This window comes from Gossypium hirsutum, chromosome D09, assembly GCF_007990345.1.
Source record: "Gossypium hirsutum isolate 1008001.06 chromosome D09, Gossypium_hirsutum_v2.1, whole genome shotgun sequence".
NCBI lineage: Eukaryota > Viridiplantae > Streptophyta > Magnoliopsida > Malvales > Malvaceae > Gossypium > Gossypium hirsutum.
In genome coordinates, this window is record NC_053445.1 from 43,826,449 (window position 1) to 43,839,415 (window position 12,967).

The 12,967-nt window shown below is 35.4% G+C and overlaps 1 protein-coding gene across 6 annotated transcripts; it reads right to left on the reverse strand.

Moving 5' to 3' along the window:
• Positions 1-4,359: 4,359 nt before the first annotated feature.
• On the reverse strand, positions 4,360-11,582 carry LOC107908698 (cell division protein FtsZ homolog 2-1, chloroplastic). 6 transcript variants are annotated; one of them, XM_016835936.2, is made up of 8 exons: positions 11,424-11,582; positions 10,377-11,136; positions 9,306-9,605; positions 8,186-8,276; positions 7,597-7,721; positions 6,100-6,192; positions 4,772-4,837; positions 4,360-4,622 (listed from the first exon to the last, which is right to left on the reverse strand). In XM_016835936.2, exons 2-8 carry the CDS (start codon positions 11,022-11,024, stop codon positions 4,614-4,616), a joined length of 1,332 nt encoding a protein of 443 aa, XP_016691425.2. In that variant the 5' UTR covers positions 11,025-11,136; positions 11,424-11,582; the 3' UTR covers positions 4,360-4,613. The 6 variants fall into 6 exon arrangements, with proteins under 6 accessions (XP_016691425.2, XP_016691426.2, XP_016691423.2 ...); XM_016835937.2 differs by having other exon boundaries at positions 4,360-4,626; XM_016835934.2 differs by having other exon boundaries at positions 4,360-4,681.
• Positions 11,583-12,967: the final 1,385 nt, after the last annotated feature.

Genomic DNA, 12,967 nt, shown 5'->3' on the forward strand with positions numbered 1-12,967 from the left:
AATGGAGGAGCATTCTGAGGGAGCCTTTCAGGCCAGGAATAGAGAGAGCTCAAGTTCGAGCTCAAGCTACAAGGGCAAGAAACCTTGATTAGAAAAAGAAAGAGAAAAGGGAAGAAGGATGCTGCAAAAAGAAACTTTCCACCATGCACTCATTGCAAGAAATCCACTCATTTGGAAAAATATTGCTGGTACAGGCCTGACATTCAATGTAGAAGCTGCAAGCAACTTGGCCACATTGAAAAGGTCTGCAAGAACAAGGCAAAAACACAACCACAATAGCAGAATCAAGCTTAAGCTGCTGAGGATGTCCAAGCTCAAGAGGAGCATGTCTTTACTACCTCTTGTTTTACAAGCTCAAGCAAAGTTAGGAAGAATTGGCTAATTGACAATGGTTGCACTCATCACATGGCTTCAGAAAAAGGCATATTCAAGGAGCTAGACACCAGCTTTAGGTCCAAAGTCAGAATTGGGAATGGTGAATTCATCGAGGCCAAAGGCAAATGCAAGGCTGTGATTTGCACTCAGTCAAGTAACAAAGCCATCCTAAAGTTCTTTTTGTATCAGATATTGATCAGAATCTACTGAGTGTTGGTCAGTTGTTAGAGAAGGGTTACTTCCTTATTTTTGAATAAAAGACTTGTGTGATCAAGGATTCTTTTGATCAAGTGCTAGTGACAATAGTTATGCATGATATATCCTTCATTTTTTATGTGAATCAGCTAAAAGAAAAGGCACGTACAGCTCTGGCTAATGAATCATGCTTATGGCACAAGAGGCTGGGGCATGTGAACTATAAGTCATTAATTTTACTGCACAAGATGAGTCTAGTTGAAGACATGTCCAAGATCGAGCCTAAGAAAGATGTGTGTGAAGTTTGTCAGTTTGGCAAGCAGACCAAACTACCTTTTCCTGTTAACAAAGCTTGGAGAGCTCAAGAGAGGCTCCAATTGGTCCATACAGCCATTTGTAGACCTAAGAAGACCTCCTCTTTGAATGGCAGTAGGTATTTTGTATTGTTCATTAATAATTGCACCAGATTTTGTTGGGTGAGTTTCTTGAAACAAAAGTCAGAGGTGGCTGACTACTTCTGCAAGTTCAAGGTATTGGCTGAGAATTAAGCCAGTTGCAAGTTGAAGATTTTGAGGTCTGATAATGAGACTGAATATGTGTCTCAAAGGTTTCAGAAGATTTGTGATGAAGCTGAATTTCAACACCAATTAACCACCATTTACACACCACAGTAGAATGGTGTTTGTGAGGGAAAGAACAAGATTTTTCTCGATATGGCCAGGTGCTTGTTGTTTGAAGGCAAAATGCCTAACAATTTTTGGGCTGGGGCAGTAAATACCTTTGTGTATTTACTAAACAGGCTACCAACTAATGCAGTCAAAGACAAAACACCTTTTTAAGCCTGGTTTGGACACAAACCAAATGTCTCACACTTGAAAGTGTTTGGTTGTTTATGCTATACACTGGTGCCAGTTGAGAAGAGAACCAAGCTGGAGAAGAGGTCCATACCTGGAGTCTTTGTTGGCTACAACAGTTTAAAGAAAGGGTATAAGGTATTTGATCCATCCACTAAGAAGATTGTTGTGAGCAAAGATGTGAAATTCAATGAGAGCAGTTGTTGGAAATGGGATGGAACAGATGCAAGCTTGTCTGAGCAAGATCAGCATGATCTTGATTTGCAACATGCTGAGATTGAAGCTAAAACTGAGGATGATTATAATGATGCACCTGTTAGAGGCACTAGAACCTTAATGGACATCTATGAGAGGTGTGATATGACCATTGTTGAGCCTTCTAATTTTAATGAAGCTGCAATGAAGGGTTGTTGGAAAGAAGCAATGGAAAGTGCATCAGCTCGATGTTAAATTATCTTTTCTGAATGGATTTCTCAAGGAAGAGATTTTTGTTGAACAACCTGATGGATTCAAGGTCCTTGGTGAAGAGCACAAGGTCTATAAGCTTAAGAAGGCCTTGTATGGCCTAAAACAGGCTCCAAGGGCCTGGTATGACAAGATTGATGCATACTTGTCAAGGCTGGGGTTCGAGAAGAGCATTAGTGAGCCTACACTCTATGTGAAAAAGGTTGAAAAAGAAACCTTACTGATTGTGTCTCTGTATGTGGATGACTTGTTGGTTACTGGTTGTAAGAGTGAGTTGATTGATGAATTCAAGAAGCAGATGCAAGATGTTTTCGAAATGATTGATTTAGGCTTGATGCTTTACTTTCTTAGCATGAAAGTGAATCAGAATGAGCAGGGTATTTTCATAAGCCAACAAGCATTTGCATTGAAGGTCCTAAGCAAGTTTTGCATGACAAATTGCAAACCTGCTAGCACTCCTATGGCACAGGGAGAAAAACTATCCATTAACAGTGACCATGCTCAAGTTGATGAGAAGAGCTACAGAAGTCTAGTTGGTTGCCTGCTCTATTTGACAGCAACAAGGCCAGACACCATGTATGCAGTCAGCCTTCTATCAAGGTTCATGCATTGCTGCAATGTAGCTCATTTCAAGGCTGCTAAAAGAGTTTTAAGGTATGTCAAAGGGACCTTAGGCTATGGTGTGAAGTTTGAGAAAGCTGAGGAACTGAAGCTGGTTGGCTATTCAAGCAGTGATTGGGCTGGTTCAGTTGATGATATGAAGAGCACATCGGGTTACTTCTTCACTCTAGGTTTAGGAGTTTTTAGTTGGAGTTCTAAGAAGCAACAGATAGTAGCTCAATCCACTACAGAAGCAGAGTATATTGCAGCTACTACTGCTGTTAATCAAGCCATCTGGCTTAGGAAGCTCTTTGAGTGACTTGAATGTTAATCAAGTGGAAGCAACAAAGATTAAAGTAGATAATCAGTCAGTTGTTGTCATTGCCAAGAATCTTGTATTTCATGGCAAGACTAAACACTTCAAGATTAAGTATCATTTTGTAAGGGAGGTAGAATTGTCAAAGGAAATCAACTTGATCCATTGCTGCTCGGAGGATCAGTTCGCAGACATTTTGACCAAGCCATTGGCTGCCACAAGGTTCGAGTACTTGAGGAAGGAAATTAGAGTATGCTGCTTTATAGCCAAGGAGGAGTGTTGAAAGTTGGCAACATATCAGCAGCATGCAAGCGTCCAAGCCACAATGCAGCAACATGCATGCAACATGCTAATGTCCATGGTGTATTTCAGTCATTTAACTTTTGTAACACGTGACATGTTTGATTTTATTGTAACTTTTTGATTAGATGAGGTTCAATCATGTACTTAATAGTTTTTAGTAGGTTTTAGGTTATCATTAAGCTGATTTTACAGCTTGGTTACTTGCACAAGCAAGATTTATTTTCTTCCAATGTAATAGAACTATATATGTACATGTTATTTTGCTTAATGAAGTAATGAGATAAGTCAACTTTTTTTCTCCTTCAACATTCGGATTTTTGCTTCTGTTTTTCATCTTTCAACACAAATTTTAGTTGTTTTTGATTCTTGGCTGTTTTTAAACTCAACACCTGTGGTATTTGTCTAGAGCTTCAACTTTAGCTAACAATTTTGTTCTTGTTATCATTGAAAATAACAGGAAAAACGTCTACTTGCTTCTGCAAGAACAAGGTGTGGGAGCTGACAACTTTGTCCTGATCAGGATTCCTTGATTTTTTTTTTCTTACCTTTGGGATTTTAGATATATGTATGGTTTCAGAAATTTGTAGAAGTGAGATTGTAATGGTTGTGGTTTTGGGAAGAAATAGTATATAAAGCAGAATTGCTGTGTAGAATTTATGATTGATCCTACTCCCCTTCCTTCATAGACTTAGCCATCTTGTCTCGTCAAATCTGCTTGTTTGGGCGGCCAGCTGATTCATGGTAGATACATACCAGCTGTTATATTTTTTTCCTGGAACATGAATTTTCATTTGCATAAACAAGAGCTAGCTTTAAGTTAGGGGAAGGGCCACAAATGTTGGACTGTTGTATCAGGTTTGGTTTTGAAAGTATGAATTCTATTTTAAAAGTTATATTCACATGAATAAAGTCTGAAATTTCTTAAAATAGAATCCACCAAAATGGATAGCATTTCACCTATAAAACTTTCCGTTACGATTGAATTGGCGGTAAGCATTTATGGACAGTAATTGAACTTCACATAACATGATTTCAAATTATAATTTGATTAAATGAATTGCGGTATTTGTGAATGACATGGTTTAGTTGCATTCCTTGGCAATAGTAGGGTGTTTGTAATTTGCTACTTCTAAAGCTTTTTATTATGCATTTGTGAATTTGGTGTGACAACATGTATAGGTCATGCGTTGTTATCATGTTGCATTTCGCTGCATTATTATACTAAAATCTGACGACCATTATAGGATCATATTGATAAAATTAACTTCACCATTGGATAAAAAGAAAACACTGAATAATCTCATCTTTACTTTCTCAACAAAGGCACTCTGTACAAGCTACTCAAGTTTACTCAACACAAGCAACTTCTGCTCTAACCTAATCAGAAATATACTCTACATATCAAGGAGAGCAGGAATCTCAGATTGAGTTGAGACATTATGCAAAAGAACCATCAAGCTCTCGGATGGCGTGACCGTCCTTTCTTCTTCAGGAACTCCGGGACATCAACAGAACTGCCTTCACCAAAAGACAGCCACCTGTTAGTTCCAAGACCAGTATCTCCCTGTGCTACCTGACTCATCTCCATTTTAATGAGAATCCTGTATGAATTGGCCTATGCGATATAGTGAGAGAGAGAGGGGAGGGGGTGGGGGAGCAGTACCTGAGGGGGCCTCCCTTCGCTTTCTTCTTGACGTTTAAATCCCGTGGCGATTAGAGTTATACTTACCTAAATAAAGACCCAAAATGATGTTTTCCATCAAATTAATTATTCATATTGACGACAATGAATGTTGCAGGTCTTGCTAGTCTGTGCAAACATGCAAAAATGTGTCGTCTTCATTTTTTGCCATCAACATGCTTCATTTAATTATCCTAATGAGGAACCAACAGAGGTGACCAGCCTAATATGGCTTTCCACATCAATGAACAGTCTGCTTTGAAGTCAATGTGTATTCTTAAGCTGATTTTGAACTTATTCTACATAACTTTGCATATTCACTTAACTTATTCTTCATTGCTTTTGAAAAGTATCGCAAAGAAGTGCTTTTAAAAAGTTTAGTATTGTTTTTGAAGTATTTAGTATTGTTGTCAAAAAGTGTTTTTTGATAAATAAAATGTCCATTTTAAACATGATGTTGTAAAGTAAAAAAATATGTATTTAAATAATGTTAAATTTCATTAATATTATGATATTTCAATAAAAATATAAGAAAATAATATTAGGGAAAATATTTGGTATACCAAATACTCACTCATAATATTATTAATATTTTCATATATAAAATATAAATTTTAAATATTCTTTAAGCAATTAATACGAATTGTTTTTAAAATTTTAATTTAAATACTAAAAATAATTATTACAAATTCAATCATATGATGTTATATATTTGAAATGCATTTCAATAGGAAAATAATTGTGTACTTAATAAAAATATTACAAGATATGTTGGATTATAAATGAGGATTGAAAATGTTATTCGAATCTAAAAGTGCATTTTCCAGAGGCAAAAGCTAAAAATTCTAGCTTTTGTCTTTGAGTTCAAAAGTACTTTTCAAAAACAAATTTTTCTTTATTGCATGCCAAAAGTGCTTTTAGCTCCAAAAAAGCACTTTTGAAACACAATGAAGAACTCACCCTAAATAAACTTCCAGGAAGCTAAGATGAGATCCTATGGTCAATCTCATTGTTAGAGATAGTTGGGATACTTTGCTGGTATTGATATGGACAAGCACAAAAGCAAGGAATCAATTATCCTACCAACATGTAGCCTGAACAGTAAGATCATCCATAAAGTCCTCTTGCCAGGTTTTAATCCTACCTTTCAGAATGCTTAATTCATTGAATCACTGTTAATTAGCACACATGCTTGACTAAGAACTACAGTTAGTACGCCTATTCTAAGCATGGTGATCATGATACAGATAAGCTGTTGACTGTTTCTGAGTCTTGAACTTTGGAATAAGTTAAAATAAGCATGAACTTACTTGGCCACTAATTGATGGATCTATCACTGCTCCAAATATTAAATTGGCAGCTGGATCCACAAGATCATATATTACCTCAGCGGCAGCATTAACCTACAGAAAATTATCAGATGTCACATGACACATATGAGAAGAGAAATGAAATATAAAGGCAAAACCTAGAACAAGAGGAACATTCAAGATAACCAATGTCTATGCAGTATAAGATTTCAATCACTTTGTAGACTATTCTGGTTATTGGTGGGGAGTGTGATGATTAAAGTTGCTGTGAGCAATTGCTAAATGTCTTAAAATATTATACATATTATGTAGATAGCAATAATGTAATCTTAATATTTGAAAGATGCAAATAATCTATCCTAAACGTAATAATCAGTTTTTACCTCTATAAATAGAGGTTTCTATTAACAAATTAAGTGGAGCCATTTCATAAGCCTCTCTTTACTTCGGTATGGTATTAGAGTCTTTTGTCCAGCGACATGATTCTTAATCCTGCCCTATATGGGTTTTTCTACCCTTTCGCTCAAATGAGCATAATCCTTGGATCTTCATATAGCTCCAACAATTTACCTTTTTTGGCTGGAACAATGCCAACTCTTGTTCACTACTCATCTTTATCAACAACCAATCATCGGCTCCTATCTACTAGTTCAAAGTTGTGAGGTTCATGCCCCGACTATATTGGTAGTCGGTTGAGGGACCTTGCCTAATGGATGTCAAACCACATCTTGGATACACCAACCACAACTCACAATACTACACCACAATGCAGTCTCCAAAATCACAATAGTCTCGATTCAGTTAGTTGCCATAACTCACAAGATCCCGCCATCACAGCTCTCTTAGTGACAAAATCCACCTTTTTCCCCATCAGCTGCCCACATTCTTTTTGTCATCATCAATCCTAGATTGTAGCTCTATTGACCATCAATCTTACGGGGCATAATAACATAACCTCAGGATTTGAAAGATCCAAATGAATTTGTTTTATTTTTAACCTTGTTTTAAATTATTATTTTATCTTATTTCTATTTTAAATGTAATCATCTATTTTTACCTCTATAAATAAATGTTTCTATTAATAAATCAAGTGGAGCCCTTTCATAAGCCTCCCTTTATTTCAATAGATAGCACTTGGATAACACATCACTTTTACATGTTATCATCGAGAAATACTAGCAGCTCAAGGGCCAGTCATGAAAACACAAGGCCTCAATGAACTCAAGCGTTAATTCAAACATATTTCTGAAGCAATCAGAGGCTTAAGGTGCGACATTTCCAACAATTGCTTCTCCCTATAAAGGAGTAGCCCATTATCATATAGGGTGGGACTGCTCAGGCTTCAGTAACTCCTCTTACCTGAAAGGGCTCCACTCACATATAACCAGCAATTTTGGGCACAAAATATAGAAAAAAATAGATAGGTAGTAGGTTCAGTGTCCAATTAGCCACCCAGCCACCACTGCTACACTGAAGGAGTTAGAGACAGAGGGTTACCTCAAACAAGGTTAAATCACTTCCACCAGTTATGTTCCAGACAATTCCAGTAGCCCTTTCTATGCCAATATCTAACAAAGGTGATTGGATGGCATTGAGTGCAGCATCTCTTGCTCTTGTTTTACCTACAAAGCAGACAAAGTGACTTGTCAATAGAAGACAATTTAAAAATCTGCATTACCAATTAATAAACTAAAGCATCATGAAGAGGAGATCAAAGTCTATCTGCCATGTAAAAATTAGTTTCTTTCACAATAAAAGGTAAAAGGAAAGAAAATGGACAAGCTACCAAAGGAAAGAAAATGGACAAGCTACCATCACTTCTATTTTTGTCAGAGAGCAAAAGAAAAGAAGAGGTAAAATCTTCATGCATTCAAAGTGACACATTGTCTTCGGAGAAAAATATTGTCCAATCTGTGCCATCTTTGGCATTTCCACAACATAGGTGAGGAAAATGTAACATGATGGTCGGTCAGGTTCTTGCATCAAGGTATGCTCTTTTTCCCCACTTCATCCTTATATCATTTTGCTCAGAAAGGAGTAGGAGCATATGTGTGATAAGACAAACAAGCTGAAATCTTTGAATTACCAGTTGCAGTTCCTATTCCCATCAGTGAAGAACCAGCATTTGCCATTATAGTTCTCACATCAGCAAAATCCACATTCACTAGCCCTGGAATCTGCAATCAGGAAACTCAAAATCAATTAGACTGCAGAGGTACAGTCCAAAGCTCATAATACTTCCATGTTTATGCAGCCCAAACATTACGCATACGAATGGTAGTTGTGAAAATATACTGATTTTTACAGGCTCCAAGGTTCCATCCAGAACCCTGATATCGGTAGATTTAGCAGATCAATGATCAAAGGTATCTGGACTCTCTAACATACAGAGACACTTGCTACAACTTTGTCTGATATCATATGAACGTTGGAAAATGCAGGTATCTTTAGCATAAAGATCATGCTCGTTATTGAATAATAGATGTTATTTACCAGAGCAAAGGTTCAAGATATTTCAACGAAAAGTGCACCCATCAAGTATTATATGGATAAACGGTATAAAAGTACCACACCAGTTTAACCACCCAAAGCCTATGAACCAGAAACTTCATATTGGAAGGGGGGAAATGGGATAGAAAAGCATCACCAAACTATATTAGTTTATCCTTGCCATCTAATAAATGAGGCGAATTTAAGATGCACAACATAGTTGTTTGAACCGGACCGGACCGGCCAATCGGAGTGGTTTGACCGAGAACTGATCGAGGTATCAGTCTAGAGAAAGGCATTCGACCTGTTGACCCAAGAATTAGTAGGGACCGGTTGAACTGGGCAAAAAACCCGGATGAACCAGATTTTTTTATTTTTAAATATTAATTTATTTTTTATGAATTTTAATGATTTATTTAATCAAACTAGACGGACTGGTTAGACAGGTGAACCAATGGCTTAACCGGTTTGACCACCAGTTTGGTTCTGAAAACCTTGCAAATCTTATCACTAGTTGTTTGTAGTATATCACAACAAATTCCCATAAGATCATCAATAAAATTGGAAGGGCAGTATCAATTTTCAAAGACTATGCAAGGAGAAAGAAAGGAAATGACATTACAGTTATGTTTCTTTCGTCTAAATATTTGGATATTAACACAATTATGAAACTCGGATTAGAGGGTTTTGTGATAGTTTCTGGAAGAATCCCATACCGTAATTATATCGGAGATACCACGAACTCCTTGTCGAAGAATATCATCAGCCAGATTAAATGCTTCTGTTACTGGAGTAGACGAGGAAACTGCAGTCAACAACTTGTCATTTGGAATAACAATTAATGTGTCAACATTTTCTCTTAGAGCTGCAATTCCTTCCTGTGCTTGAACAGCTCTCCTTCTTCCCTCAAAAGAAAAAGGCGTAGTGACAATACCAACAGTCAATATACCCATTGACTTTGCAACCCCCGCAATTACAGGAGCTCCACCAGTTCCAGTCCCACCACCCATTCCAGCCTGCAAAAGCAAACTTGAAGTCCTAGGTAAAATGTTAAAGGAAGATAGCAGAAGATAAAAGAAAACCATGATTCAATGATCTGATCCTATTTCTAACTTGCTAAATATCAATATATCAAACACCAAGCACAACAGTACCAGCACAAAAACATTTTGCCACTGGCAATTTAATGAACAAAAGTATCAATGGCAAAGATGAAACATGAAGTAAAATAGTTCATGAATCATCAATTAAAAGATTAATCAAACTCCAGGAAACAGTATGATCAAATATAAAGAAAAAGAATTATGGATTTTTAACTTAAATGACTATTAATACATATCTGATGCTTAGTACATAGTAACAAGATGAGCTCCTTGATGCAGAAATAGTACATAAATTTTACCAATTCTGGACACAAAGACTTTGTATATAACTCTGAAACCATTCAATTTGATGGGAAGGGATATACAATAAACCATGTATACGTAGCCAGATGAGTTGTGTTTATCATAAGATCAATGAATATTAACTATAAATAGGAAAATTGAAATATTTACCTTGACAAGATTCTTTAACTAGTCTAGTTAATAATAATAGCAAACAGAACATAACTATTTTTCTTGTATGGTATATTTTGCTCAATTTTCTGTATTACTAATTGTAATACATTTTTTCATAAAATAAATAGTTTACACCTAAGACACTCGTTAAATCAGATTAGTAAGTGTAAAACGTAATAACCTGAATTCTACTGGAATGATTAAAACTGTAGATGGAGGCATACTTACAGTAACAAATACCATATCAGAACCATAAAGGGCCTCTTCTATTGACTCCTTGCTTTCTTTGGCAGCATTCATGCCAATCTCTGGGTTCCCACCAGCACCAAGACCCCTAGTTAGCTCCAAACCAATTTGCAAGCGGTGCTCAGGAAAGACAGGTGACATTTTCATGGCTTGAACATCAGTGTTAACAATCCAGAACTCTACACCCTTCATTGTGCTCTCAATCATGCGATTAACCGCATTTGAACCACCACCTCCAACACCAATGACTTTGATCTTAGCTTCATTATAGTTACTTGAACCAGACATGTCTCCTGCGCTTTCAATAACACTTCCACTAGTGCTATCCTTTCTTGGGTTGGTTACTGTATTGTTCCCTTCACCTCTAAGCATTGAAACTTCAGGATGCAGATTCAGAAAAGGATCTTTATTTTGGTAGTGACTGACACTGCGAGGGTTGGCAGAACATCTAAAACTTGGCATGGTAGACTTTTGGCTGGCACTAGAAAACCCACTTTTTCCCTCGTATATTTTAAGGCAGCTAAATCTCCCTAAAGGATTCTCCATTAACACTCTCCCTCCTAGAACATTAAGTACCCCCATTGATCTACTATCCGAAGGTGTAAAATAAGGAAATGTAGCAGTCGCCATTTTAAGGGCAGTACTAGAAAATCAAACTTACTTAAGCTACGAGAGACAAGGCAAAAAGTTCAGTGTCCTAAATAGCTTAAATTTCAAGTAGCAAAGTCATTTTTTCTTATATCTGCACAAAACACATAGTAAAATCAAAATCATATTAAAAAAAACTAGGGAGTAAAAAAACAAAACATAATCCTTCAGCTAAAGCAGAATATAATTGGCGGAGTCAATGCCAACTTAAAATCAAAGTTAAAAATAAACCTCAAAACGCAGAATAAATGCACAAAGACCGTCTAAAATGTGAAGTCTAACATCAAATAGTTGCCGGAACAAATTCAAATAATGATAAAAAAAAAAGAAAGAGGAAATGGCATACGGGTGATAAAGAGAGAGGAAATGAAAAGACCTCACCTGGATGACATGCAGAAACGGCAAGGTTCCCTAAAGGCATTTGGGTGCCAAGCAGAAAAGGGAGTTGAAATGGGGAGAAGGTGCGTTGATTTATAGCGCTTGAAACTGTTTTTGGCTTTAGCTATGTGATTTCCTTGTCAGGTTGTTTTGTTTGTCTATCAAAATAAAAATGGAAATTATCTAATTGACGGTTAGGTTACCTCCAAGTATATTTAAGATTAAGATTTTTTTTTAATTACTCTTAATATTCAAGATAATAGTATTTTTTACAAAAACGACCCTTAAAATTTAAATGATAAAGAAACTCTCATAAAATAATTTTAAAAGCCAAATAAGTCTCAACTATTTTCTACTTTATTTGCAGAAATAGACTATTTTTTTATTAGTTACCAGAATGGGCTAAAAACACTAAAATGCATCATTATAAGAGTATTTTAAGGGAAAATTTCAAAAAAAAACACGTCCCTGAGGGAGCGTTTTGCCATGTCAGCACAAAACGCGCTGACATGGATGCACTTTGTTAACGTGGTAAAATTCTAAACCCTAAAATACTAAGAAACTAAACATGCAAATAGCCCTAACATTAGAAAAACACAGGCTAAAATGCGTCCCTGAGGGAGCATTTTGCCACGTCAGCAAAGTGCGTCCACGTAAGAGCGTTTGTGCTGACATGGCAAAACGCTCCCTCAGAGACGTGTTTTTCTGAAATTTTCCTTTAAAATGCTCTTACGTAGACGCATTTTAGTGTTTTCGGCCTATTCCGTTAAATAAAAAAAAGTGGTCAATTTCCGTAAATAAAGTAAGAAATGGGTCTTTATTGGTAAAATGGTCTTATTTTTCCATCCAAATACTTAATGAGATGTGATGGTTAGTATAAAGTTAGGGTGTGAAAAAAATATTAATATGAATAATTAAATTGTTTTTTAATTATTTTATGAAGATTTAATTAATTTTTAAAAATTAGAAAAGAATAAAGTACAAAATACTATAAAAAGTTATATAATATTTATTAAATATTATAAAATAAATAGTATTTTTATTTTTATAATATTTTGGTAATTTATATATTTTTTATAATTTTCTAAAAATTTAATAATTTTTAATAAAAATTAGATTAAATTTTGCTATTACTTATTGTACTTTGTAAAAGTTGTGGATTTAATTTTTATACTTTAATCTTTAATTTTTGTGCTTTTCAAATTTTTAAATTTTAATTATCACCAAATGATAACTGTTAAATTCATTGAGTTAAATTGTATTATTTCTAAAATTTAATGCAGTAAACATATTATCATATGTGTGATGTTATGTCAGTTTGCTATTTTCAAATATTACTCACTAAAAATTCAGTTAATGAGTTAACGACTGTCATTTGTATTAAGATTAAAATTTGAAAATTTGAAAAATACAGGAACTTAAAATAATCCAATTGAAGAATATAAACTAAATCTACAATTGTATGTATAGTACAAGATCAGTAATTAAATACAAACAAATGGATTTAAGTGCTACTGTTTGGGTTAAAACTAAAATTTGAAATTTTG

What these genes read in the sequence shown, in the direction of transcription:
- LOC107908698 (XM_016835935.2), bottom strand. Translation starts at nt 11,024, where the DNA reads ATGGCGACTGCTACATTTCCTTATTTTACACCTTCGGATAGTAGATCA. An exon ending in GTATCTCCGATATAATTACG is followed by an intron (nt 8,277 to 9,305) that starts GTATGGGATTCT and finishes TCCTGATTGCAG; the next exon opens with ATTCCAGGGCTAGTGAATGT. An exon ending in GGGAATAGGAACTGCAACTG is followed by an intron (nt 7,722 to 8,185) that starts GTAATTCAAAGA and finishes TCTGCTTTGTAG; the next exon opens with GTAAAACAAGAGCAAGAGAT.